The sequence below is a fragment of the Camponotus vicinus genome, unplaced genomic scaffold (genome assembly GCF_025532165.1).
Source record: "Camponotus vicinus isolate PSW18456_S1 unplaced genomic scaffold, iyCamVici1.0 SCAF_8, whole genome shotgun sequence".
Taxonomy (NCBI): Eukaryota; Metazoa; Arthropoda; class Insecta; order Hymenoptera; family Formicidae; genus Camponotus; species Camponotus vicinus.
The window spans coordinates 7,030,987-7,058,864 of NW_028141980.1; the positions used below are offsets into that span (position 1 = coordinate 7,030,987).

The 27,878-nt window shown below is 35.9% G+C and overlaps 1 protein-coding gene and 3 pseudogenes across 1 annotated transcript; 2 read left to right on the forward strand and 2 right to left on the reverse strand.

Annotated features, from left to right (window-relative positions):
* Positions 1-10,208: 10,208 nt before the first annotated feature.
* Positions 10,209-11,024, reverse strand: LOC145976376 (uncharacterized). The gene has a single exon (XM_083107436.1). The coding sequence runs from the start codon at positions 11,022-11,024 to the stop codon at positions 10,209-10,211; it is 816 nt and encodes a 271-aa protein (XP_082963562.1).
* A 4,521-nt stretch (positions 11,025-15,545) lies between these two features.
* LOC145976377 (uncharacterized) lies at positions 15,546-18,140 on the reverse strand (annotated as a pseudogene).
* Positions 18,141-18,844: 704 nt separating this feature from the next.
* On the forward strand, positions 18,845-24,439 carry LOC145976378 (uncharacterized; annotated as a pseudogene).
* Positions 24,440-25,129: 690 nt separating this feature from the next.
* On the forward strand, positions 25,130-27,733 carry LOC145976379 (uncharacterized; annotated as a pseudogene).
* The last annotated feature ends 145 nt before the right edge of the window (positions 27,734-27,878 follow it).

The following is a 27,878-nucleotide window of genomic DNA, read 5'->3' on the forward strand; positions in this document are numbered from 1 at the left end:
GATACTTAGAGGAACTCCATCAGATGGAAAGTCCAAAATGTCTCGGTACTTTGGACCATTCAAGTTGCCTAAAGGGCAGGTTACGCTAAAAGCAGTTTCTTGAGAAGTAATTAATGAGTAATAAAAAATAATGAGAAGTTTGTTTTAAGACTAATTTCGAGTATTAACAATGAAAACGTGGTATTTTTATTGTTAATTTATTGCAGAATCGTAAGCATGGGTTCTCAGTAAGAGAAATCGAAGAAATTGAATTTCGTCGATTACAGCGCCATCTATCATGAATCGAGAAAAATGTTTCAGACAAATTGTATGTGTTTTTAGCCAAAGATTCCGAATATGCAATAAAAAATAGGGGTTCCCATTTAAGATTTCAAACTTGCCCCCCCTCACCGCCCAGGGGGAGGGGTGGGGGGGCTCATTTTAACGTCATTGTACGTCCCCCTCGAAATGACAAAATTTTGATTCTAAACATTTTTTCGTAGTGTGCTTATTTTTCGAGTTATTTGGCTGCCTAAGTTAAAATGGGTCACCCTGTATATATATATATATATATATATATATATATATATATATATATATATATATGTATGTATGTATGTATATATAAATAATAATAAAACAAATGCGACATTATTACACAATAGTGATTTGTTCACAATTTTTAATATCTAGCGCGCAGATCTCTTATTATTGTCAGATTCATTTATTATATAATTACAATTCGTTCTATTGAAAACAAAAGACACAAAAATCAGAATAACAAACTCGTGCATCACTCACCACATTCGACTTATTATATTGGTGGTTCTCAGGCAACCATGATTTATCAAGCATTTTATCAATAATTTAGTCGACCACTCTTGCAAAAACTATATGATTTCAGCTACTCGAAATTTCAATTTTATAAAGCAATATTACTTTTGCAATATTTCAAAGAAAAAACAAGAAATAAAAAAGCTGGTATGTCCGCGAAATTCGATCTTTCATCTTTGCGACTTATACTCAAAGAAAAGTACACTCACCGATAGAGAAGATCTTATTCCTGGAAAATCCTTGCTTTGGTTATCTCCGTAAACGTACACGGGATTTGCACACTTTCACTTGTGAACTTTTTTTATTATATATACACAGCCACGGTTTAATATATAATAATAGCCGATAAATGACGCAGACACTGCGAGAAGAGAGTGCAGGATCACGATCGAACATGTGATTGTGTCAGATCAGAGCTGCCAGATCCGAGATGCAAGCAACCGGCAACCGTGAGTGGAGGGGGTAACGGGCATGTGAGCTCACACGTACGCTCACGCTCACATGTCCGTTACCCCTCCACTCACGGTTGCCGGTTGCTTGCGTCTCGGATCTGGCAGCTCTGTGTCAGATATATAACTTGCGCAATGAGAGGGGGAGAGCCAATCATGTGGCTGCTGTCAAGATAACAGCGCCGGCGCGCGTAATACACGGCGCAAGTCTTCGCACCATAATCAAAATGCGCGCGGTACTCGAATCGTTCATCCGGAACCGTTAATAACGCAAAATCCTTTTACAATGAAAATTTTCTTTTGTCGTCTTGAAAGGAGAGTACGCCAGGATTTTCATTGTTTATTTTTATTTTAATTGATTTGTATGTAAAAATATTTCATAAACATCGTGTAAACGTTTCAAATGTTACGTTTCTATGTTATGTTTCTTAGATGTTTTAGTGACGTTTTAGTATAACTTAGAAACTGTTTTGAAACTTTGAAACGTTTCTGCAACATTTCTGTTGAGTTTTGTGCTGTGTGGGTATGCTATCAAGTTGTTGAAGCTTTTCAAATATTATTATTTCTAGGCAACAGCGATGAAAGTAATTTTTTAGGCACCAATTTATCATATGTACAGCCGAGTAGGTATCGTACATTCAAAGGTTGGTGTCATTCAAAAAAATCGCCAGCGATCACTATAGTTTGCTCCAATAATTTGTTAGCTTTCAGCGCTATATGATATGCTAATATATGATATGCTGATATGCTATATGATATGCTAATTATATAAGAATTATCAAAATATAGCACACTTTAAAATAAGAATCATCTTTTATAACGCTTAAAAATGGGTCCAATGATTCATCTTATCTGGATTTTTATTCTTATTAAACATGCTTTTTAGTTGAGGCAGTGTCTTTATGATCTCTGAATTAAATTTCGCTACCAGAATGCACATACAAATCGTATCTAATGTAAAATATTTTTGAAAATAACCAGGATACAAATTAAGATCACCTCTGGATTTTTTTTGCATAACCAGCACCCGAATTAAATCGCCTCTGGGTTTTGTTTAAATCAGCACACGAATTAGATCGCCTCTGGATATTTTTTTGAATAATTAGCTCACGAATAGATCGCCTCTGAAATAAATATTTTAACAATCAGAGCGTACATGCAAACCGCATCTGGTATGAAATATTTCTAAAAATAACCAGCACACGAATTAAATCGCCTCTGGGTTTTTTTAAACCAACGCACGAATTAGATCGTCTCTGGATTTTTTTTCAATAATCAGCTCACGAATAGATCGCCTCTGAAATAAATATTTTAATAATCAGAGCGCACATGCAAATCGCATCTGGTATGAAATATTTCTAAAAATAACCAGCACACGAATTAAATCGCCTCTGGATTTTATTAAACCAGCGCACGAATTAGATCGCCTCTGGATTTCTTTTTCAATAATCAGCTCACGAATAGATCGCCTCTGGGATAAATATTTTTTAATTAATAACTAGAGCGTACATGCAAACCGCATCTGGTAAAATATATAATCTGTATATACAGGGTGTCTCGAAACTATCACGAGATATTTTAAAGGCAGATTCTCTGGCCAATTTAAAAACGATTCTTCCTCAACGAAAATGTCGCGGCACTAATAGTTTTCGAGTTATAAATGATTGAAAATAAAGGGTTTTTCGCATACTAAGCGAATAAAATATTAATAAAGTGGGAATAAAATATGAGAATAAAATATTAATAAAGTCACATTCTTTACTTTAGTAAAATTAACTAAAGAATGTGACTTTATTAATATTTTATTCCCATAAGCCTTATGGGAATAAAATATTAATAAAGTTACATTCTTTAGTTAATTTTAGGTAGAGTTTACTTTAATAGAATTTTAATTTAAGGCTTAGTTAGAAAGATACATAATGACAAAAATTGGGAATATGCAAAAAATAATGATCTCCCTCGACATTTTCGCTGAGGAAAAATTGTTTTTAAATTGGCCAGAGAATCTGTCTTTAAAATATCTCGCGGTAGTTTCGGGACACCCTGTATATATATATGTGTGTGTGTGTGTGTGTGTGTGTGTGTGTGTGTGTTGTGTATATCTATAACTTACACAGAATATTTTCCACGTTGTAACGCTGTTTTCGCGAGGCTTGTTACGCGTACGATTGTTATGACGCCGCGCGACAGCGAGTATCTATGACGCGCAATACGAGAAAGAAAACACAGGAGTGTAATGCCTTAGTGTGTGCGTACATGTATACTGACGTATACTATTACACGCGAAATGGAAGAGAAGGATGGTATGATATTGTCTCTCCTTGTCACACAAACAGATTATAGCGCCTCCTATCGCGACATCGGGCAACTAATCTACGGGTCTGTTTTACTCTTTTGCCTCGATTTCACACAAACCCATATGCACAAAAATTTTCTGCACCGAAATTGTTTTTATTCGACTTTTAAACTTATTTCTAAAAGTTCATCTATATTCCTTCATATAATTACAAGCCTGGACTAATTCTATTTTGCACGCACAAACTGTAAAACTTTTATATTAAGAGAGTATTGTTACGATCTGACGTCAGAAGTCGATAAAAAACCTATAATTTTCTAATTTTCTTTCGTTTTTAACAAAAAATCAATAGCTCCGGTGTATATTACTATGTGTACTTTAATCATAGAAAAGGATTTATTATTCCGTACGATCTATAAAAAAATTTCGGTGCAGAAAAAAATAATCGTTTTGATCGGTAAAATAGGACGGTCCGACATCCTCTTAAGTCTTACGCCTTAAAATCTCATTGTAGACGCCGCTTTAAGCCAAGTTTAGATTGTAAGCCTTAAGTCGTAAGAAATTAACCAATCATATTCGATTACTATTTCACATTCAACTGTGATTGATCAATTCCTTAAGGCTTATTATACCTATTGTAAATCCGGCCTTAATGTGAAAGATTATTTTTCGTTTTTAAGGCAAATAATGAACCAACAAACGTTATAATTAGGCCAACAATCATCCCCAAACGATTCCGTATCGATTGAACCGCTTTTTAAACGAAAATGAGATTTCGCCGGCTAACTTCACGCTAATTTTTGTTTCTTTATTTCACAAAAAAATATAAACTAACAAACGCTGTAATTAGGCCAACAATCACCAACAAACGACCAACAAACGATTCGCTATAAAAAAAATTGAAAAAATCGAAGTTGGCCGGCTAGTTGGATGTGTAAGCTTTGTGGTAACTCTTGTGACAACTCTGCTTCTTTGAAGATCATTTCATTACCGATATTTATCGACTCAACTTTATACATTATTTATCACACCTTATTGTTTTGTTTTATTGATTTAATAATTTATTGACAACGCTATTCATTTATAAAAACATCTTTAAAAATTATTATTATTATTCGTGGTGTCGCAATAGTTGATACAACTAGTCTTGTTATAATATTGTCTAAATACATTTATTAAAATAATACAAAGTGTAAGGGTCAGTTTCACCATCGCCGGTTAACATAATCGGCCGATTAAATTTGTCATCAGAATTGTCAAAGAGACACAAGATGCAAGGCTACCAGATTGCGTACGCTGCATCCAGCGGCGGCACGATTTGAATTCCCACCACTTTCGCACACTAAGGCATAAGCTCTCATACGTGTACGCTCGACGTTCGACTACTTTCGGTTACCTTCGGTTACCTTCGGTTACCTTTGATAGAGAAAGACGGATAGATTAACTTCTATCTCCTTCTCTTTTGAGAAGGTCTATTGTATCCATTGGATCCATGAAATCTCGAGCTGACGAATTGACGGCAACATGTGCGATACTTATTATCGCACATGTTGCCGTCAATTCGTACTTATTAACACATAATATTTTCCTATTGATTTTTTTTTATAAAAGTTTATATGTTGTTTAAAAAAGAGAAAATAACATATACAAAAACAAATTTTACATATTTTTATCTAAATTTTTATCTAACATTTTTATCTCAATTTTTATCTAAATTTTTCCACTCTTGGCCAATATGTACGATTTTTTATTAAAAAAAATTTCTTTAAAAAAATAATTGTAATAAAATAATATTTAAATTTATTTTAATAGAATTGTACTTTGTTATTATTATTTTGTATTAATGTATGACGTACATCTTGTTGCTCAACGGAAACCGCGAGAAGGTAGTGGTCTCTTCCATTAAAAAAGAAATGTAAAAAATTTAATAAATGAATAATAATAAAAATAAAATAAAAATAAAATAATAAAAAAATGATAAATAATAAATAAAAATAAAAAATAAAATTATAATAAAATAAAATATAATCAATTTTCTAATTGATAATAATTTTAAAATAAATTTTTATATACATCACTTAAAAAATAAGTAGGTAAAGATATATATATAAAAATATATACAAGGTGTCCCATTTTAATCGATGACCCTGAACAACTTTTTTAATTTTGATTGTAGAAAAAAACGTTTCAGACAAAAGTTATATGGTTTCAAGGGGGACATAAGATGGTGCTATTAGTTTGACTTTGAAGAGTCACCTGAAGGTCACGTGAAGGCCACTTCCAACTTTTTAAGCGGGACACCCTATATGCTTTTGCATATTCTTGTAGCTCATCTCGAGAGCTTTCCAAAACACTATAATTAAGTTAGTTTTCATTAAGTACTTTCCAAGTTATGAGGCTTGAAATCATTTCTTAATTTTACATAAACCGTAAAATATCTTGTAAAATATTCATTTTTCGATTATCTTACCTTAATACTTTTATGTACAAAATAATGAGAGGAATCAATTGGTGTAAAGAAAATACATAATTGTTTCGAAAAAAAAAAAGTAATTTGCAATTAACAATTACATTTTTATGGCCTACTTGACCAAACAACTTTTGTCTGAAACATTTTTCTCTCCCGGGCTTGGTTTTCGAGATATTCGACTGGATGGATTAAAATGGGCCACCCTGTATATATATATATATATATATATATATATCTTAATATGTAAAACTGACGCTTCTATATATCATAGTACCGTCTAATATCGAATTTTTACATATACAGAAATAACTACGAATAATTACGATATATTGCATTATATTTATATTGGCGCCATTTATAGAAGCGCCAAGTATCAACACAATACTTTTAGCGCTTGTATTTGCCAAAGCTACGTATAGAGCGCGCTCTTTTGTTTATTCTTTTGTTAATTCTTCAGTTTTTCTTCTGCGTAATAACAGCACGTGCAGTAGTCTCATTGTTCGTATATTTCGTAATACATTAAAACGTGTTCAAATGTGTATGAAAAGATTTTTAGATTCGAAAGAGTTTGTACCTTATATTGTTATAATATAAGGCAAAATTTTATATATACCATAAAAACATGATTGGTAGACGACAAGATGCAATTTGGCAACATTTTACCAAATTAAAAGAAAACAATAAACCAATAAGAGCCAAATGTAAACATTGTAAGAAAGAAATGTGTTCTCTAGTAGCACGAATGAAGTTGCATATACATAAATGCAATTCTATAAATATAAATAAAGACGAAATATGTGATCAATTGGAATTGGACGATATCGATTATAATAATGAATCATTAAAAGTGATGAATCAAACAGAAAAACAAAATTGTAAGTATATACATATACGACATTGCATTATAAAATGAAATAATAATATTACATATCATAGTTATTGTAAAAATAAGTTATATACACATAGATACATGTACACACGTTTAAAATTTATCATTTTATAAAGTATAGCAATTATTTTATTTTTTAATTAATATAATATTAATTCGTTCTAATATTAATATTAATTTATTATAATATTAATTTTATTTATTCTCTAAAATATTATTTGAAAATTCTCTGAAATATTTTTTTAGTAATTAGTAAACAAAAATGATTGTCTAAATAATAATAAATAAACCAATAGTAAGAAAAATAATAATAAATAAGTGCAACAATTAATTTATTGATAATAAAACTTGATTAATAATAAATTTATTAAAACAGCAAATTGCAGCATTGTGTATTATTATATTAATCTCTCTGATTACATTTTTCTCATTTTTGCACATATGTATATTGTTTTCATAGAAAATAATATATTATTGTTAAATATTTTTCTTTATGCTTTTCATGTTTTTATTACTTTACTGTTAGAAAAATTTTATCAAGTAATGTAATAGAATTATAATATATTTAATGTGTTATTAATTAATTTATAAAATGTGTGTTAATATATTACACATTGCACAATTACATATACTATAAATAATTTTATGAAAATATTTGCATTTCTTTTCATATTTTGCATTTTTTTAAATTTATATAAATTTTATATATTTTTTTGTCAAGTATATCTACTAAAAACTAAAACAATCCTATTTTAAATTATATTGCTAAGATACCAACTTATTTTATTAAATGTTTTATTTTGTATACATAAATTCTCTAACATTAGCTGGAAAATGTTAATAATAAAATTTAAAATGCATATTTTAATTCCATTACAGACTCACAAAATAAACGAATTAAAGTTACTGATCCTGTAGAAAATATCGCACAATCTTTAGTATTATCTTCAATATCATCATCACTTTCAACTTCTTCAGAAATATCAAATTCTAAATTGGATTCTTTTATAAGAAAAACTACAAAAATGGAAAGTAAAAATATTGACCTCCAAATTGCAAAATTTATATATAGTACAAATTCATCATTTCGACATGTAGAACACAAAGAATTTAAAAAAATGATTAATCTTTTACGTCCAGGTTACAAGCCACCAACTCGTCATGAAATTGCTAACGAATTATTAAATGAGGTTTATCTTTCCGTGAGACAAAATATTGAAAAAGATTTAAAAGGTAAAATAGTATCTATGGTAATGGATGGCTGGAGTAATCTTCACGTTGAACCAATTATTTGTGTCTCAGTAACCGATATATCAGAAGGAAATATTCACTTAATTGATACAATTGATACAGCAGAAAATAGACATACTGCAAATTATTTACTAGATTTAGCTGTTACAGCAATCAAAAGTTGCCAAAAATTTGGTTGTTTTGTTAAAAGTTTCGTAACCGACAATGCAAGTAATATGACTAAAATAAGAAAACAACTCTCACAGCGCGAAGATTTAGACATGCCAGATATAATAACATATGGTTGTTCTGCACATATTCTAAATTTATTAGGAAAAGATATAGATGTGCCAGGTTTAAAAGATGACATAAAAAAAATAATAAAGTATTTCAAATATACTCATTTTTCAGCGGCTAAATATAAACAGGCAGGTGGCACTTCTCTTAATTTACCTATAGATGTCCGCTGGTCCGCATGTCCACTGGAATACTTTATCTGATTGTTTTGAATCATATTTAAAAAATTGGAATATTCTTGTCAAAGTATGTACAGAAAACCGTATATCAATTGATACAGAAATATATGCCAAAGTTCAAAATATTGATTTAAAAAGCAAAGTAGAAAAATATTTATTTAAACTGCAGAAAATTTCAAGTGCGTTGGATAAAGCTCAAAATGAAACTACTATGAAATGTACTATTGCAGAAGTTACTGAAATATGAATAGATTTATTGCAAAGTGTCGAAAAAGAAAACTACTATTTTTGAAATAGATTGTTTTAAAACTCGCTTTAATATGGCAATGACATCATTCCATTATTTAGAAAATTTATTAGATCATCGTTACAGAGGTCAAAAATTAAGTCAAAATCAAGTGGAGGAAGCATTAGAGTATGCAGCTGCATATCATCCTGAAGCAATGCCGTTTATAATCTTATATCAAGCACAAAGTTCACCATTTAGAAAATATTTATTTTTAACTCAAAATATGAACAATGTCCATCCAGTGTCATGGTGGTGTGCTCTTCGAAACAGCATAAATGATGCTATGTTTGATTTATCTATGCAACTGCATACAGCTGTTGCATCCTCTGCAGGTATTGAAAGATTATTTTCTACTTTCGGCTTAGTACACAGTAAAATACGGAATAGGCTAGGAACAGAAAAAGCGTCCAAACTGGTATCCATTATGAGAACTTTAAATTCAAACAGTATAATTCTAAATAATGATTAGAAATAATATTTATTTTAATGTAAATGTTATTTTAATTTTATCAATATATGATAGTTTATATAATGTATACATATGTATATGAAATATATATCAATGTTTTTAACATACATATGTGAAATAATTTTTATTACAATATACATGTATATTAAAATTATTTAATAACTTAATTACATGCTTTAAAAATATATTTAAATAAAACACATTTTTAAAAAATCATGTTTAAAACAAAATTGTATTTAATTTGATGTAATGTTTAAAACATGTTTTAAACATTTGTTTCAAATATAAATGTTTAAAACGTAACAACCCTGCTAGCGTCACATGTATGTGATGTTGTGTGGCATGGTTAATGCTGCTATTGGCCTTGCCCGGTCTGGTGATGTCAGGGTATTCCGCTAATATTTGGTGGAAGTTTGTCTCCCCTAGCACCGTCTTTATTTATGTGACACGGGAATAGCATCTGGAACCTGCTGCTGTGAGTCCTGTCTTTCCATCCCTTAGTTTGGCTCTCCTCATGTCGAGCAGAAGATCATAACGTGCCAGGAAATCAGATCCAATGATAGGCTGTCCCACGTTGGCGATGATGAATCGCCACGGAAAGGCTCGCCTTAAGCCTAGGTCCAGTTGTATTGTTATGAATCCGTACGTGGTTATCCTTGAACCATTTGCAGCGTAGAGTTCGTAATCCATGGGGCGTTGTCTGGTCCGTGTCATAGCATATGGGTAGACGCCGACGTCTGATCCGGTATCTATCAGGCATTTGATTTGCGTATGACGGTCTGTCATATAGAGGCGAAACGGTCCAGGGCTGCTGTCATTGGTCGCCATCAATGATCGCCCTTCTCGTTTCCCTGAAACGTGCAAGGTTTGGTGCACTTCTTGGCTTCTGCGCCGAATCGTCTGTGATAATAGCAGATGCCGTCTTTCCTAGGTGTCTTGCTTCTCGCTCTGTCCCTAGATCGGCTTCGTGCTCGGCCTCGTCCTTGTCGGAGTTCCTTGGCCATAGACGTCATTTGCTCTGTTAAGGTGGCCACTTGTTTGGTGAGCGCCTCCATTTGTGTTGCCCAAGGATTCTGTGGGCTTCCTGTTGCTGTTTCCGTAGCCAATACTAAGGCTTGGCTGTTTACTTCGTGGATCCTATCGGCTTGCTCTGCTATGTCCTGAAGCTCGTCGTCCTTCTTGGTGGCTAAGATTGCTTGCATGGTTGATGGTAGTCGTCCCAACCATAGTGTCTTTAGCAATTCGTTTGATACTGTTGTTCCCGCTAGGGTAGATAGGTGGCGTAGAAACTGCGAAGGCTTGCGATCTCCTAGCTCCTCTCTCTCGAGTAGTTGCCTTATCCGTTGCACCTGAGTGTCTGTTAGACGCTGAATGAGCGCGCTCTTTATAGCGGCATACTTGTTTGTGGAGGGAGGACGTGTGATGACGTCCTTAATTTCCCTCGCTTGTTTAGGCTCTAGCTTGGAAAGTACGTAACTGTACTTGGTGTCGTCATCGCTGACTCCTCCGAGAGCGAATTGTCCCTTAATCTGCGCGAACCAGAGTTCTGGATCTTCGGGCCAGAAGGCAGGGATTCGCACGGCTATTCGGCTGACACTAGTTTCTTCTTCGTCTAGCATGATCGTTGTATCCTTCTTTGGCATCTTCCTTCAGCAGCGTTTCTCCGTCGGGGTCACCAATTGTAGATTTCGTGCGGTGGTAGTCGCTCTATCACTGCCTGTGTGTTCGTAATTTCGCTGCCAAGGAAAGACAGTGATTCCCTAGCGCCGCGTATGTTCGCACGCTCGCCGGGTGAAGGATCCGCTGAATTGAAGAGAGAGAGTGTGATCTATATACAGTTTATTCAAGTCTATTTACAATGGTCCTGACAAGGACCGTTTATATGCAAGCGTTCTCGGTAGGAGATTCGTGGGGTCGTTTCGGTAAGTTTTATCGGCCCCCAGGAGTTGTTGTTGTTCTCGTCCACTAGGCTTCCGGTCAGCTCGGTCTGTGTAGTTGTCGTAGTAGTGCTCGCTTCCCAGTCGGAATCTGATTGGGTGCCTTGCTCTGTGGTTAAGCTGCCTGCCTGCGTTCCCCTATGGATGCGGCTTAAGGCATTGGTTTGCGTCCCTTGAGTCATCCTTGTCTGTGGTGAAGGAGGCAGTAGTGATAGCGGCTCGGGGACCGTCCAAGGTCCAGTTGGCGAGGTATATCGCCGGACACGTATGTCCCAGGTTTCCAGGAGTTGACGAGGAGGCCTGGTGAAGCGTGGAGGCTCCAAGGTGATCGGTCGCAGGATCCACGGCAGAAGCTCGAAGGAGACTCATCTCTCCGGTTCTGCGCCTCTCCACGGCTGTCGTGTCGGCCCGGGTGATCGGGGCGTTGACGCTGGCCGTGGTATCCGACTCCGCCGGTGATGAATGACGTAGAGGCGTAAGCCTCGTTGCCAAAAAGTTACACGTAGTCGAAGACTACGATTTCAAAAGAGTTTTTGCAGCTGCTGGTCTTTTACTGAGCGATCGCACTCTGAGACTTAGTGAGCTGAGACTCGATGTTTCGTCGCTGCGTTCCTTATACAGGGTGATTCAAAATAACCCCTGTGTCCCTGAAATGACATATTCTTGAATCAATTCAAAGACGATTTTTCCTTCGGCAAAATTTCGTCCGAAGCTTAGTTTTTGAATTATTAAAGGAAGTAGCTAACGTATGACGGGTCGAATACAAGAGGCAGGCAAGGGTGGCGCGATTCACCGTCAGACGCGGGTGCTTACGCGGGGCGCCTGCTGCGATCAGCTGGTCGCTATACACATACAGACACACATGCGAACACATACATTCTCTCTCTGTCTGTCTATCTGTCTGTCTGTCAGTCAGTCTGTCTGTCTCTCTCTCTCTCTCTCATTCGCTCACTCACCTGTAATTTTTTTTTTTTTTTTACGAGAGAGGGGAAAATGCATTTTATGCATACCCATCGGTCGATCCAGTGAGTTATGTGGGACTCGAGTACCAAGTCGAATTACCAACTCGGTACTCCCTACCCACTAAAAATTCCTCTCTTTTCACGAATTTCCTTTGACACACTGTCCCTCTGACTTCCCGAGATCTGTTTTCACATAACGTCAAAAAATAGTTATTATTACCTTGTTCGATGACTTTTGATGTATTGCTGTAATTGCTTGAAGGAGAAATGAATTTTCGGATAGATCGTACGTTCTCAAATTTAACGTAGATATCACGTTGCAAAAGACAAGAAATCCACACTAAATTATTAACTGAAAGTTTTTCTTCTTTCATGAACTGTATTCTTTTATAAACTTTAACGTAATCACATTTATTTACTCATTCGATGAGATGAGAAATTTACTAATGACTCTATCACTGATCACTATTAATCACTGTCGAATAATAACTGTTGGCGATTAAAAATCACTCGATGAAAGAAACACGCGCGGACACGTTACTACACGACGCGACGACGCGACAATGCGACGATAATTATTCGGCGACTGCAAGCAGTTTTTTGTCATGGTAGGTTGCGGTAGGTTAAGGTACTACTGGCGCTATCGAACGCGATCATGTGTTCGATTGAAGAATGCGGTAAACATAATAAACATTTAACATATTAATATTATTATTATCATGAATGTGTGTGATATCCATACATCGTATGATATCTATTTAAAAATTAATTAGATTAAATAAGTGTTTTTAAAATATTTATTACTTTTACTATTATCTTAAATAAATATTTAATATTAATATTTTATATGATAATATAAACGTAAGCGCTTACGGCTGTCGTAGTCATGGACGTAAAGTAAGGCAGAGAAAAACGTATATGCAACTTATATATACGTTTTTTACCGTAACAAATATGTCCCACTATAAATATGAAAATGATCTGAATCATTATTTAAACTAATAATATAATAATATATACAGGGTGGGGCATTTTAATCGCCCCAGGCGGATATCTGGAAAACTAAGAGAGATACAGAAAAATGTTTCAGACAAAAGTTGTATGGTTTCGAGGGGGGGCCATAAGAGGGTACCATTGGTTTGACCTTGAAGAGTTATTTGAAGATCACATGAAGGTCACCTTCAATTTCTTAAATGGAACACTATATTTTTTATTGCACATTTTTGTAGCTAACTTCGAGAGCTTTCCAAAAACTATAATAAAATATTTCTTCATTGAGTACTTTTCGAGTTATGAGGCTTGAAATAATTTCTTAATTTTACATAAACCATAAAATATATAGTAAAATATTCATTTTTCGATTATCTTACCTTAATACTTTTATGTACAAAATAATAAGAGGAATCAATTGGTGTAAAGAAAAAACATAGTTGTTTTTAAGAAAATATATGTAATTTGCAATCAACAATTACATATTTTTTTTAAAAAACCTTTTTTTCTTTACAGCAATTGATTCCTCTTATTATTTTGTACATAAAAGTATTAAGGTAAGATAATGGAAAAATGAATATTTTACTAGATATTTTATGGTTTATGTAAAATTAAGAAATTATTTCAAGCCTCATAAAACACGACATAAATCGGATCATTTTTAATCAAATTAATTATTAAATTTTAATTACATATTTAATTAAAAATGATCCGACTTATGTCGTGTTTGGTGTCATTCTAACCGTAAAAATTTTATTAATCCATTGCAATTATTTTCAAATCGAAAAAATGTTAGATATAAGTGTGAATGGCGGAGTAAGTCGACTTACATACACATACACACACATGCGTGCGCTTGCGATCATCTGATTACGCGTAAAGACTCGCAGTCGCGCGATCAATACGCGAAACAAGAAAACAGCGCTAGAACCGACCTTTTTAGCGCGTTGTTACGTGTTCAGAAAACGAGTGGAAAAGAATTACTAATTTTTTTAGTGTATTATAGTGTAGTTCTTATAATAGTGTGTCCATACAATGGGACGGAAATATGATGACAAACATTTGTCTCTGAATCGCCGTCGAGTTTCCTTCAAAAAAGGCTGGATTAAAAGGTTAGTCATATTATCATATATTCACATTTGTTATAAAAAGGATGAGCAAAAGAAAGAGAGAATGAATGAATGGTTGAGAGAGTGAATGAGTGAATGGCAAAGGAAAGCCGTAAAGCGATATATGATTGATCGTTCGCGTCGAGCGTCACTGAATATTGAGTATAAGATATCGATAGAGAAAGATACAACTATTTCTTGTTTTTTTCTTCATTTTCAACATTTAGTTTTTCTTAGTTTTCAACACTTGCAATCACAATCAATGCTAACGATCAATATATTGTCATTTGCGGCACTTATATAGATTTTTGGTCCTTATTTTTCGACATATTATCTTTTTTGTTTTCTCCATTCTTGTTTATAAATAATTAATAAAATTTAGTAAAATTAATTTTTTATAGTATTTTCAAACTATGTTTATTAAATAAAAAATTAGTCAAAAGGTTTGTTGGACCACGCAATAGGTGTAATGTATGCAAGAATAGACAATTATTTCAAATCATGTGATGAAACATGTAAAATTATTTATTTAATAAGACAAACGCTGCGTTTCGATCCAATTCGGATCCTTTTCAATGCCGAATAACGAAGTTATAAGAATAAACATAAAAATAAAATGAATAATAAGAGGCAATAAGGAGCCAACGCGGTTGTAGGGCGTGAAAAAAAAATTTTTCCTCCAGACAGTCAATTGAAACGATCTTTCTTCTTTATTTCATACGTTTCGGCCTCATTTCGAGCCATCTTCAGTGATTCTAATACAATCAAAAAATGCCAATTAAGACAGTAAAAAGGATGCGGTGTCAATACAAAAGAGAAAAAAAAGCATAATCACATACATACAATAGTCTATAGGAGTGAACGCTATCCCATCCAAGTCGATCCACCCGAAAAAGACCGATGCAAGCAGCACTCTCAACGGTAAAAAGCGCGAGGAGCGATGCACTGACAAAGTAAACATAACAGAGTCATATATTTGCAATAAAAATTGATTGACAACAGTCAAGGGCTACTCACTCGGACAACGAGAAGACCGACAGAGACGAAACGAACATCCAGCACGCAAACAATCAACTAAGTCGAAAATTCAAACAACAACGGAAAGCGCTATCAAACTGTGGTCGAACAAAAACAATCCATGTACATGGAGGGCAAACATCAGCTCATTAAATCTTAGATATGTTTTCAATAATCGACAGACACGATGTGTTCAACTTTAAAGTATCGCTTTGGAGGTTCAACGAATTCCTTTGGCGCTTGATATGAATCATTTCAGATATTAGTCTTTTACCTAAAAACATTTCCTCATCCAAAATGTCAACCTTATCAAAATCAAAAGTGTGATCAAGCGCTCTATGTTCCGCGATGACGGACGTAAGATTCCTTCTATGTTCTTTGATTCTCGTTTTCAACAAGCGTCCAGTTTGTCCCACGTAAGAAGCGTCGCAGTCCACGCAGTTAATTTTATACACTATATTACTGCGCGAATCTCTCTGCAAACCATCCTTACCGACCTTAATAAATCGGCGTAAGTTATTGATTCCCGTGTAAGAGAGCCTAACATTAAGATTCCCGACGCAATGTCGAAAACGTTCCGATATGTTCCTCACATATGGGACATTAAAATATGTAACCCTGCTTCCCCCACTAACATCATCTGTCCCGATCTCACAGTCCGTCAGAATGTTATTGCATTTGTCACTGAATCTGTGAAACAGAATATTAAGCCGGTCAGCAATAGTGTGAAAGATAAAAGAGAGCGGATATCCATTGTTCAAAAGAATGTTAATGACAAATTCAAAATTTTCTTTATGGAATCTTGGATGAGAAAGCCAGAAAACCTTATCCGTCAAGCCGATTATCGTACCCTTCTTCTGGCAAAGGGGGTGTCGCGACTCAAAGTGGAGGTATCTTCCGGAAAAAGTCGGTTTATGAAACCAATTAAATTCGATAAATCCATTTTCTAAAATGATTGTGATGTCAAGAAAATTCAAACGGTTGTCGACACTCTCCTCCATAGTAAACTGCAGCCTAGTGTGGAACGAATTGAACGTGTTCATAATAGTATTAGTATAAGTATCGAGGGGGGAGCCGCCAACACAATATCGTCAACGTATCTGAAATAAAATGGAAGATCCACATCAAGAGTCGCGATCGCCCTAGCTTCTAAATCTTGGAGCGTGATCTCCGCGATGATCGGGGAAAGAGGAGAGCCCATGGGCGTGCCAAATGTTTGTTGATAGCAAACATCATTAAACATAAAAAATGTAGAGTTCAAAATGAGGCGAACTGCCATTAAGAACTCATCGCGAGGTATCTGGCAATTCCCTACTATATAGTCCCATCTGACACAAAGACTGTCCAAGGCCATATCTAACGGTACGTTGGTGAATAGAGAGACGACATCCAGTGAAATCAATTTTACATCACCATCGACATATCTACCCTTGAGTCTGTCGACAACTTGTGCGCTATTGATAATTTGGCTATCAGGTCTCGGAATAGACTTGTAAATAATGTCATGTAAAAATTTGGCGAGGCCATAAAGAGGCGTGTTCTTAGATGAGACTATAATGCGTAACGGATTATTTTTCTTATGAATTTTCGGCAGCCCATAGGCCCTCGGTAAAACGCCATCCGTACAATTTAACGCTCTATATCTCGCAACAGAGATGTAATCACGAGCTCTCCATCTCACTAACAAATCATGCAAACTGCTAATCACCTTATTAATCGGGTTCTTATTTACTACTCTATACGTGTTTTTGTCTGCTAACAAAATAGACATATTAGAAAGATAATCGTCCTTATTCAACGCGACTGTTATATTGCCTTTATCGGCTCTCGTGAACAAAATGTCAGGATTCTCCTTTGTGAATTCTTTTACAGCATTCAAAGAACTCAAAATAATTTCATCAACAGGAGACTTTTTTGAAAAGGAATTATAAAAGGTACTTATAATAGGGAAAGATCTGTTTCTCAACGTCGTACGTATCTCTGTGGGCAGCCTGTTGATGTTATACTCCACATTCTTCAGTAATTCGACAGTCGTTCTTTCCTTGTCAACCACCGGTAAACAAAATTTCTCTCCAAGTTGTAGTAAACGTTTCACATCATGGGGTATGGGCGCTGAAGATAAATTAACAAACCATTCGTCTCTTAATTCCAAGATCGGAGAAACACGTGGCGAGAAAGATGAAGGATCAAGGTTGATACAAATAGAAGAGGGGGAGGGTAGGGGATTAAAGGAAAAATTCACATTATTATATATTGCTGAAGATTGACTAACTGGATGCGTCACAACTGCAGATTTATGATTCGGATGCATGTAAAAATAACGAATCGGACGAATATCTTTCAGTGTCTCTTTCAGTTGTTTATTTAACAACCATTTAAACTTCTTGTCTAGTTTCGAACTTACATAGAGATAGAAAGCGCGCTGAGACCTACTCTGTTTAACAAAAAAATTATTACAGATAGATATCGGTAAATTGTTAGATATAAGTCGAACAACAACAAACATCTCGCGGCGCAATGCTCGAATGTGTCTGTACGAATCCTTAATTTCGTTCTTCAATATATCCGTAACGAACCTAGACCTTAAATTAACATGTCGCCTGCGTGACACGGAATGGTGTAATTCATTATGATAATGGTTACAAAAACTCAGATGTTGTGGTGTTACATTGTGACTAATGCACTTCCTCAAAAATATAATACGCAAATTTAATCTAGACAACCGCTTGTTAATCCAAACCCATTTCTTTAAATAAGATACAGTCCTAAAACCGAAATAAAAGCTAACAAATTGAAAAAAGGTTGAAAAACGCATATTTTCAGCCAGCGCAATATTAACATAAAATTACACAAAGTTAAACGCTCCCCAAAATTAACAAATTAAAATGAATAATAAGAGGCAATAAGGAGCCAACGCGGTTGTAGGGCGTGAAAAAAAAATTTTTCCTCCAGACAGTCAATTGAAACGATCTTTCTTCTTTATTTCATACGTTTCGGCCTCATTTCGAGCCATCTTCAGTGATTCTAATACAATCAAAAAATGCCAATTAAGACAGTAAAAAGGATGCGGTGTCAATACAAAAGAGAAAAAAAAGCATAATCACATACATACAATAGTCTATAGGAGTGAACGCTATCCCATCCAAGTCGATCCACCCGAAAAAGACCGATGCAAGCAGCACTCTCAACGGTAAAAAGCGCGAGGAGCGATGCACTGACAAAGTAAACATAACAGAGTCATATATTTGCAATAAAAATTGATTGACAACAGTCAAGGGCTACTCACTCGGACAACGAGAAGACCGACAGAGACGAAACGAACATCCAGCACGCAAACAATCAACTAAGTCGAAAATTCAAACAACAACGGAAAGCGCTATCAAACTGTGGTCGAACAAAAACAATCCATGTACATGGAGGGCAAACATCAGCTCATTAAATCTTAGATATGTTTTCAATAATCGACAGACACGATGTGTTCAACTTTAAAGTATCGCTTTGGAGGTTCAACGAATTCCTTTGGCGCTTGATATGAATCATTTCAGATATTAGTCTTTTACCTAAAAACATTTCCTCATCCAAAATGTCAACCTTATCAAAATCAAAAGTGTGATCAAGCGCTCTATGTTCCGCGATGACGGACGTAAGATTCCTTCTATGTTCTTTGATTCTCGTTTTCAACAAGCGTCCAGTTTGTCCCACGTAAGAAGCGTCGCAGTCCACGCAGTTAATTTTATACACTATATTACTGCGCGAATCTCTCTGCAAACCATCCTTACCGACCTTAATAAATCGGCGTAAGTTATTGATTCCCGTGTAAGAGAGCCTAACATTAAGATTCCCGACGCAATGTCGAAAACGTTCCGATATGTTCCTCACATATGGGACATTAAAATATGTAACCCTGCTTCCCCCACTAACATCATCTGTCCCGATCTCACAGTCCGTCAGAATGTTATTGCATTTGTCACTGAATCTGTGAAACAGAATATTAAGCCGGTCAGCAATAGTGTGAAAGATAAAAGAGAGCGGATATCCATTGTTCAAAAGAATGTTAATGACAAATTCAAAATTTTCTTTATGGAATCTTGGATGAGAAAGCCAGAAAACCTTATCCGTCAAGCCGATTATCGTACCCTTCTTCTGGCAAAGGGGGTGTCGCGACTCAAAGTGGAGGTATCTTCCGGAAAAAGTCGGTTTATGAAACCAATTAAATTCGATAAATCCATTTTCTAAAATGATTGTGATGTCAAGAAAATTCAAACGGTTGTCGACACTCTCCTCCATAGTAAACTGCAGCCTAGTGTGGAACGAATTGAACGTGTTCATAATAGTATTAGTATAAGTATCGAGGGGGGAGCCGCCAACACAATATCGTCAACGTATCTGAAATAAAATGGAAGATCCACATCAAGAGTCGCGATCGCCCTAGCTTCTAAATCTTGGAGCGTGATCTCCGCGATGATCGGGGAAAGAGGAGAGCCCATGGGCGTGCCAAATGTTTGTTGATAGCAAACATCATTAAACATAAAAAATGTAGAGTTCAAAATGAGGCGAACTGCCATTAAGAACTCATCGCGAGGTATCTGGCAATTCCCTACTATATAGTCCCATCTGACACAAAGACTGTCCAAGGCCATATCTAACGGTACGTTGGTGAATAGAGAGACGACATCCAGTGAAATCAATTTTACATCACCATCGACATATCTACCCTTGAGTCTGTCGACAACTTGTGCGCTATTGATAATTTGGCTATCAGGTCTCGGAATAGACTTGTAAATAATGTCATGTAAAAATTTGGCGAGGCCATAAAGAGGCGTGTTCTTAGATGAGACTATAATGCGTAACGGATTATTTTTCTTATGAATTTTCGGCAGCCCATAGGCCCTCGGTAAAACGCCATCCGTACAATTTAACGCTCTATATCTCGCAACAGAGATGTAATCACGAGCTCTCCATCTCACTAACAAATCATGCAAACTGCTAATCACCTTATTAATCGGGTTCTTATTTACTACTCTATACGTGTTTTTGTCTGCTAACAAAATAGACATATTAGAAAGATAATCGTCCTTATTCAACGCGACTGTTATATTGCCTTTATCGGCTCTCGTGAACAAAATGTCAGGATTCTCCTTTGTGAATTCTTTTACAGCATTCAAAGAACTCAAAATAATTTCATCAACAGGAGACTTTTTTGAAAAGGAATTATAAAAGGTACTTATAATAGGGAAAGATCTGTTTCTCAACGTCGTACGTATCTCTGTGGGCAGCCTGTTGATGTTATACTCCACATTCTTCAGTAATTCGACAGTCGTTCTTTCCTTGTCAACCACCGGTAAACAAAATTTCTCTCCAAGTTGTAGTAAACGTTTCACATCATGGGGTATGGGCGCTGAAGATAAATTAACAAACCATTCGTCTCTTAATTCCAAGATCGGAGAAACACGTGGCGAGAAAGATGAAGGATCAAGGTTGATACAAATAGAAGAGGGGGAGGGTAGGGGATTAAAGGAAAAATTCACATTATTATATATTGCTGAAGATTGACTAACTGGATGCGTCACAACTGCAGATTTATGATTCGGATGCATGTAAAAATAACGAATCGGACGAATATCTTTCAGTGTCTCTTTCAGTTGTTTATTTAACAACCATTTAAACTTCTTGTCTAGTTTCGAACTTACATAGAGATAGAAAGCGCGCTGAGACCTACTCTGTTTAACAAAAAAATTATTACAGATAGATATCGGTAAATTGTTAGATATAAGTCGAACAACAACAAACATCTCGCGGCGCAATGCTCGAATGTGTCTGTACAAATCCTTAATTTCGTTCTTCAATATATCCGTAACGAACCTAGACCTTAAATTAACATGTCGCCTGCGTGACACGGAATGGTGTAATTCATTATGATAATGGTTACAAAAACTCAGATGTTGTGGTGTTACATTGTGACTAATGCACTTCCTCAAAAATATAATACGCAAATTTAATCTAGACAACCGCTTGTTAATCCAAACCCATTTCTTTAAATAAGATACAGTCCTAAAACCGAAATAAAAGCTAACAAATTGAAAAAAGGTTTTTCTCTTTTGTATTGACACCGCAACACTTTTTACTGTCCTTTTTACTGTCTTAATTGGCATTTTTTGATTGTATTAGAATCACTGAAGATGGCTCGAAATGAGGCCGAAACGTATGAAATAAAGAAGAAAGATCGTTTCAATTGACTGTCTGGAGGAAAAATTTTTTTTTCACGCCCTACAACCGCGTTGGCTCCTTATTGCCTCTTATTATTCATTTTAATTTGTTAATTTTGGGGAGCGTTTAACTTTGTGTAATTTTATGTTAATATTGCGCTGGCTGAAAATATGCGTTTTTCAACCTTTTTTCAATTTGTTAGCTTTTATTTCGGTTTTAGGACTGTATCTTATTTAAAGAAATGGGTTTGGATTAACAAGCGGTTGTCTAGATTAAATTTGCGTATTATATTTTTGAGGAAGTGCATTAGTCACAATGTAACACCACAACATCTGAGTTTTTGTAACCATTATCATAATGAATTACACCATTCCGTGTCACGCAGGCGACATGTTAATTTAAGGTCTAGGTTCGTTACGGATATATTGAAGAACGAAATTAAGGATTCGTACAGACACATTCGAGCATTGCGCCGCGAGATGTTTGTTGTTGTTCGACTTATATCTAACAATTTACCGATATCTATCTGTAATAATTTTTTTGTTAAACAGAGTAGGTCTCAGCGCGCTTTCTATCTCTATGTAAGTTCGAAACTAGACAAGAAGTTTAAATGGTTGTTAAATAAACAACTGAAAGAGACACTGAAAGATATTCGTCCGATTCGTTATTTTTACATGCATCCGAATCATAAATCTGCAGTTGTGACGCATCCAGTTAGTCAATCTTCAGCAATATATAATAATGTGAATTTTTCCTTTAATCCCCTACCCTCCCCCTCTTCTATTTGTATCAACCTTGATCCTTCATCTTTCTCGCCACGTGTTTCTCCGATCTTGGAATTAAGAGACGAATGGTTTGTTAATTTATCTTCAGCGCCCATACCCCATGATGTGAAACGTTTACTACAACTTGGAGAGAAATTTTGTTTACCGGTGGTTGACAAGGAAAGAACGACTGTCGAATTACTGAAGAATGTGGAGTATAACATCAACAGGCTGCCCACAGAGATACGTACGACGTTGAGAAACAGATCTTTCCCTATTATAAGTACCTTTTATAATTCCTTTTCAAAAAAGTCTCCTGTTGATGAAATTATTTTGAGTTCTTTGAATGCTGTAAAAGAATTCACAAAGGAGAATCCTGACATTTTGTTCACGAGAGCCGATAAAGGCAATATAACAGTCGCGTTGAATAAGGACGATTATCTTTCTAATATGTCTATTTTGTTAGCAGACAAAAACACGTATAGAGTAGTAAATAAGAACCCGATTAATAAGGTGATTAGCAGTTTGCATGATTTGTTAGTGAGATGGAGAGCTCGTGATTACATCTCTGTTGCGAGATATAGAGCGTTAAATTGTACGGATGGCGTTTTACCGAGGGCCTATGGGCTGCCGAAAATTCATAAGAAAAATAATCCGTTACGCATTATAGTCTCATCTAAGAACACGCCTCTTTATGGCCTCGCCAAATTTTTACATGACATTATTTACAAGTCTATTCCGAGACCTGATAGCCAAATTATCAATAGCGCACAAGTTGTCGACAGACTCAAGGGTAGATATGTCGATGGTGATGTAAAATTGATTTCACTGGATGTCGTCTCTCTATTCACCAACGTACCGTTAGATATGGCCTTGGACAGTCTTTGTGTCAGATGGGACTATATAGTAGGGAATTGCCAGATACCTCGCGATGAGTTCTTAATGGCAGTTCGCCTCATTTTGAACTCTACATTTTTTATGTTTAATGATGTTTGCTATCAACAAACATTTGGCACGCCCATGGGCTCTCCTCTTTCCCCGATCATCGCGGAGATCACGCTCCAAGATTTAGAAGCTAGGGCGATCGCGACTCTTGATGTGGATCTTCCATTTTATTTCAGATACGTTGACGATATTGTGTTGGCGGCTCCCCCCTCGATACTTATACTAATACTATTATGAACACGTTCAATTCGTTCCACACTAGGCTGCAGTTTACTATGGAGGAGAGTGTCGACAACCGTTTGAATTTTCTTGACATCACAATCATTTTAGAAAATGGATTTATCGAATTTAATTGGTTTCATAAACCGACTTTTTCCGGAAGATACCTCCACTTTGAGTCGCGACACCCCCTTTGCCAGAAGAAGGGTACGATAATCGGCTTGACGGATAAGGTTTTCTGGCTTTCTCATCCAAGATTCCATAAAGAAAATTTTGAATTTGTCATTAACATTCTTTTGAACAATGGATATCCGCTCTCTTTTATCTTTCACACTATTGCTGACCGGCTTAATATTCTGTTTCACAGATTCAGTGACAAATGCAATAACATTCTGACGGACTGTGAGATCGGGACAGATGATGTTAGTGGGGGAAGCAGGGTTACATATTTTAATGTCCCATATGTGAGGAACATATCGGAACGTTTTCGACATTGCGTCGGGAATCTTAATGTTAGGCTCTCTTACACGGGAATCAATAACTTACGCCGATTTATTAAGGTCGGTAAGGATGGTTTGCAGAGAGATTCGCGCAGTAATATAGTGTATAAAATTAACTGCGTGGACTGCGACGCTTCTTACGTGGGACAAACTGGACGCTTGTTGAAAACGAGAATCAAAGAACATAGAAGGAATCTTACGTCCGTCATCGCGGAACATAGAGCGCTTGATCACACTTTTGATTTTGATAAGGTTGACATTTTGGATGAGGAAATGTTTTTAGGTAAAAGACTAATATCTGAAATGATTCATATCAAGCGCCAAAGGAATTCGTTGAACCTCCAAAGCGATACTTTAAAGTTGAACACATCGTGTCTGTCGATTATTGAAAACATATCTAAGATTTAATGAGCTGATGTTTGCCCTCCATGTACATGGATTGTTTTTGTTCGACCACAGTTTGATAGCGCTTTCCGTTGTTGTTTGAATTTTCGACTTAGTTGATTGTTTGCGTGCTGGATGTTCGTTTCGTCTCTGTCGGTCTTCTCGTTGTCCGAGTGAGTAGCCCTTGACTGTTGTCAATCAATTTTTATTGCAAATATATGACTCTGTTATGTTTACTTTGTCAGTGCATCGCTCCTCGCGCTTTTTACCGTTGAGAGTGCTGCTTGCATCGGTCTTTTTCGGGTGGATCGACTTGGATGGGATAGCGTTCACTCCTATAGACTATTGTATGTATGTGATTATGCTTTTTTTTCTCTTTTGTATTGACACCGCATCCTTTTTACTGTCTTAATTGGCATTTTTTGATTGTATTAGAATCACTGAAGATGGCTCGAAATGAGGCCGAAACGTATGAAATAAAGAAGAAAGATCGTTTCAATTGACTGTCTGGAGGAAAAATTTTTTTTCACGCCCTACAACCGCGTTGGCTCCTTATTGCCTCTTATTATTCATTTTAATTTGTTAATTTTGGGGAGCGTTTAACTTTGTGTAATTTTATGTTAATATTGCGCTGGCTGAAAATATGCGTTTTTCAACCTTTTTTCAATTTGTTAGCTTTTATTTCGGTTTTAGGACTGTATCTTATTTAAAGAAATGGGTTTGGATTAACAAGCGGTTGTCTAGATTAAATTTGCGTATTATATTTTTGAGGAAGTGCATTAGTCACAATGTAACACCACAACATCTGAGTTTTTGTAACCATTATCATAATGAATTACACCATTCCGTGTCACGCAGGCGACATGTTAATTTAAGGTCTAGGTTCGTTACGGATATATTGAAGAACGAAATTAAGGATTCGTACAGACACATTCGAGCATTGCGCCGCGAGATGTTTGTTGTTGTTCGACTTATATCTAACAATTTACCGATATCTATCTGTAATAATTTTTTTGTTAAACAGAGTAGGTCTCAGCGCGCTTTCTATCTCTATGTAAGTTCGAAACTAGACAAGAAGTTTAAATGGTTGTTAAATAAACAACTGAAAGAGACACTGAAAGATATTCGTCCGATTCGTTATTTTTACATGCATCCGAATCATAAATCTGCAGTTGTGACGCATCCAGTTAGTCAATCTTCAGCAATATATAATAATGTGAATTTTTCCTTTAATCCCCTACCCTCCCCCTCTTCTATTTGTATCAACCTTGATCCGTCATCTTTCTCGCCACGTGTTTCTCCGATCTTGGAATTAAGAGACGAATGGTTTGTTAATTTATCTTCAGCGCCCATACCCCATGATGTGAAACGTTTACTACAACTTGGAGAGAAATTTTGTTTACCGGTGGTTGACAAGGAAAGAACGACTGTCGAATTACTGAAGAATGTGGAGTATAACATCAACAGGCTGCCCACAGAGATACGTACGACGTTGAGAAACAGATCTTTCCCTATTATAAGTACCTTTTATAATTCCTTTTCAAAAAAGTCTCCTGTTGATGAAATTATTTTGAGTTCTTTGAATGCTGTAAAAGAATTCACAAAGGAGAATCCTGACATTTTGTTCACGAGAGCCGATAAAGGCAATATAACAGTCGCGTTGAATAAGGACGATTATCTTTCTAATATGTCTATTTTGTTAGCAGACAAAAACACGTATAGAGTAGTAAATAAGAACCCGATTAATAAGGTGATTAGCAGTTTGCATGATTTGTTAGTGAGATGGAGAGCTCGTGATTACATCTCTGTTGCGAGATATAGAGCGTTAAATTGTACGGATGGCGTTTTACCGAGGGCCTATGGGCTGCCGAAAATCCATAAGAAAAATAATCCGTTACGCATTATAGTCTCATCTAAGAACACGCCTCTTTATGGCCTCGCCAAATTTTTACATGACATTATTTACAAGTCTATTCCGAGACCTGATAGCCAAATTATCAATAGCGCACAAGTTGTCGACAGACTCAAGGGTAGATATGTCGATGGTGATGTAAAATTGATTTCACTGGATGTCGTCTCTCTATTCACCAACGTAGATATGGTACCGTTAGATATGGCCTTGGACAGTCTTTGTGTCAGATGGGACTATATAGTAGGGAATTGCCAGATACCTCGCGATGAGTTCTTAATGGCAGTTCGCCTCATTTTGAACTCTACATTTTTTATGTTTAATGATGTTTGCTATCAACAAACATTTGGCACGCCCATGGGCTCTCCTCTTTCCCCGATCATCGCGGAGATCACGCTCCAAGATTTAGAAGCTAGGGCGATCGCGACTCTTGATGTGGATCTTCCATTTTATTTCAGATACGTTGACGATATTGTGTTGGCGGCTCCCCCCTCGATACTTATACTAATACTATTATGAACACGTTCAATTCGTTCCACACTAGGCTGCAGTTTACTATGGAGGAGAGTGTCGACAACCGTTTGAATTTTCTTGACATCACAATCATTTTAGAAAATGGATTTATCGAATTTAATTGGTTTCATAAACCGACTTTTTCCGGAAGATACCTCCACTTTGAGTCGCGACACCCCCTTTGCCAGAAGAAGGGTACGATAATCGGCTTGACGGATAAGGTTTTCTGGCTTTCTCATCCAAGATTCCATAAAGAAAATTTTGAATTTGTCATTAACATTCTTTTGAACAATGGATATCCGCTCTCTTTTATCTTTCACACTATTGCTGACCGGCTTAATATTCTGTTTCACAGATTCAGTGACAAATGCAATAACATTCTGACGGACTGTGAGATCGGGACAGATGATGTTAGTGGGGGAAGCAGGGTTACATATTTTAATGTCCCATATGTGAGGAACATATCGGAACGTTTTCGACATTGCGTCGGGAATCTTAATGTTAGGCTCTCTTACACGGGAATCAATAACTTACGCCGATTTATTAAGGTCGGTAAGGATGGTTTGCAGAGAGATTCGCGCAGTAATATAGTGTATAAAATTAACTGCGTGGACTGCGACGCTTCTTACGTAGGACAAACTGGACGCTTGTTGAAAACGAGAATCAAAGAACATAGAAGGAATCTTACGTCCGTCATCGCGGAACATAGAGCGCTTGATCACACTTTTGATTTTGATAAGGTTGACATTTTGGATGAGGAAATGTTTTTAGGTAAAAGACTAATATCTGAAATGATTCATATCAAGCGCCAAAGGAATTCGTTGAACCTCCAAAGCGATACTTTAAAGTTGAACACATCGTGTCTGTCGATTATTGAAAACATATCTAAGATTTAATGAGCTGATGTTTGCCCTCCATGTACATGGATTGTTTTTGTTCGACCACAGTTTGATAGCGCTTTCCGTTGTTGTTTGAATTTTCGACTTAGTTGATTGTTTGCGTGCTGGATGTTCGTTTCGTCTCTGTCGGTCTTCTCGTTGT

Coding starts and splice junctions, on each gene's coding strand:
- LOC145976376 (XM_083107436.1), bottom strand. CDS start 11,024: ATGCCAAAGAAGGATACAACGATCATGCTAGACGAAGAAGAAACTAGT.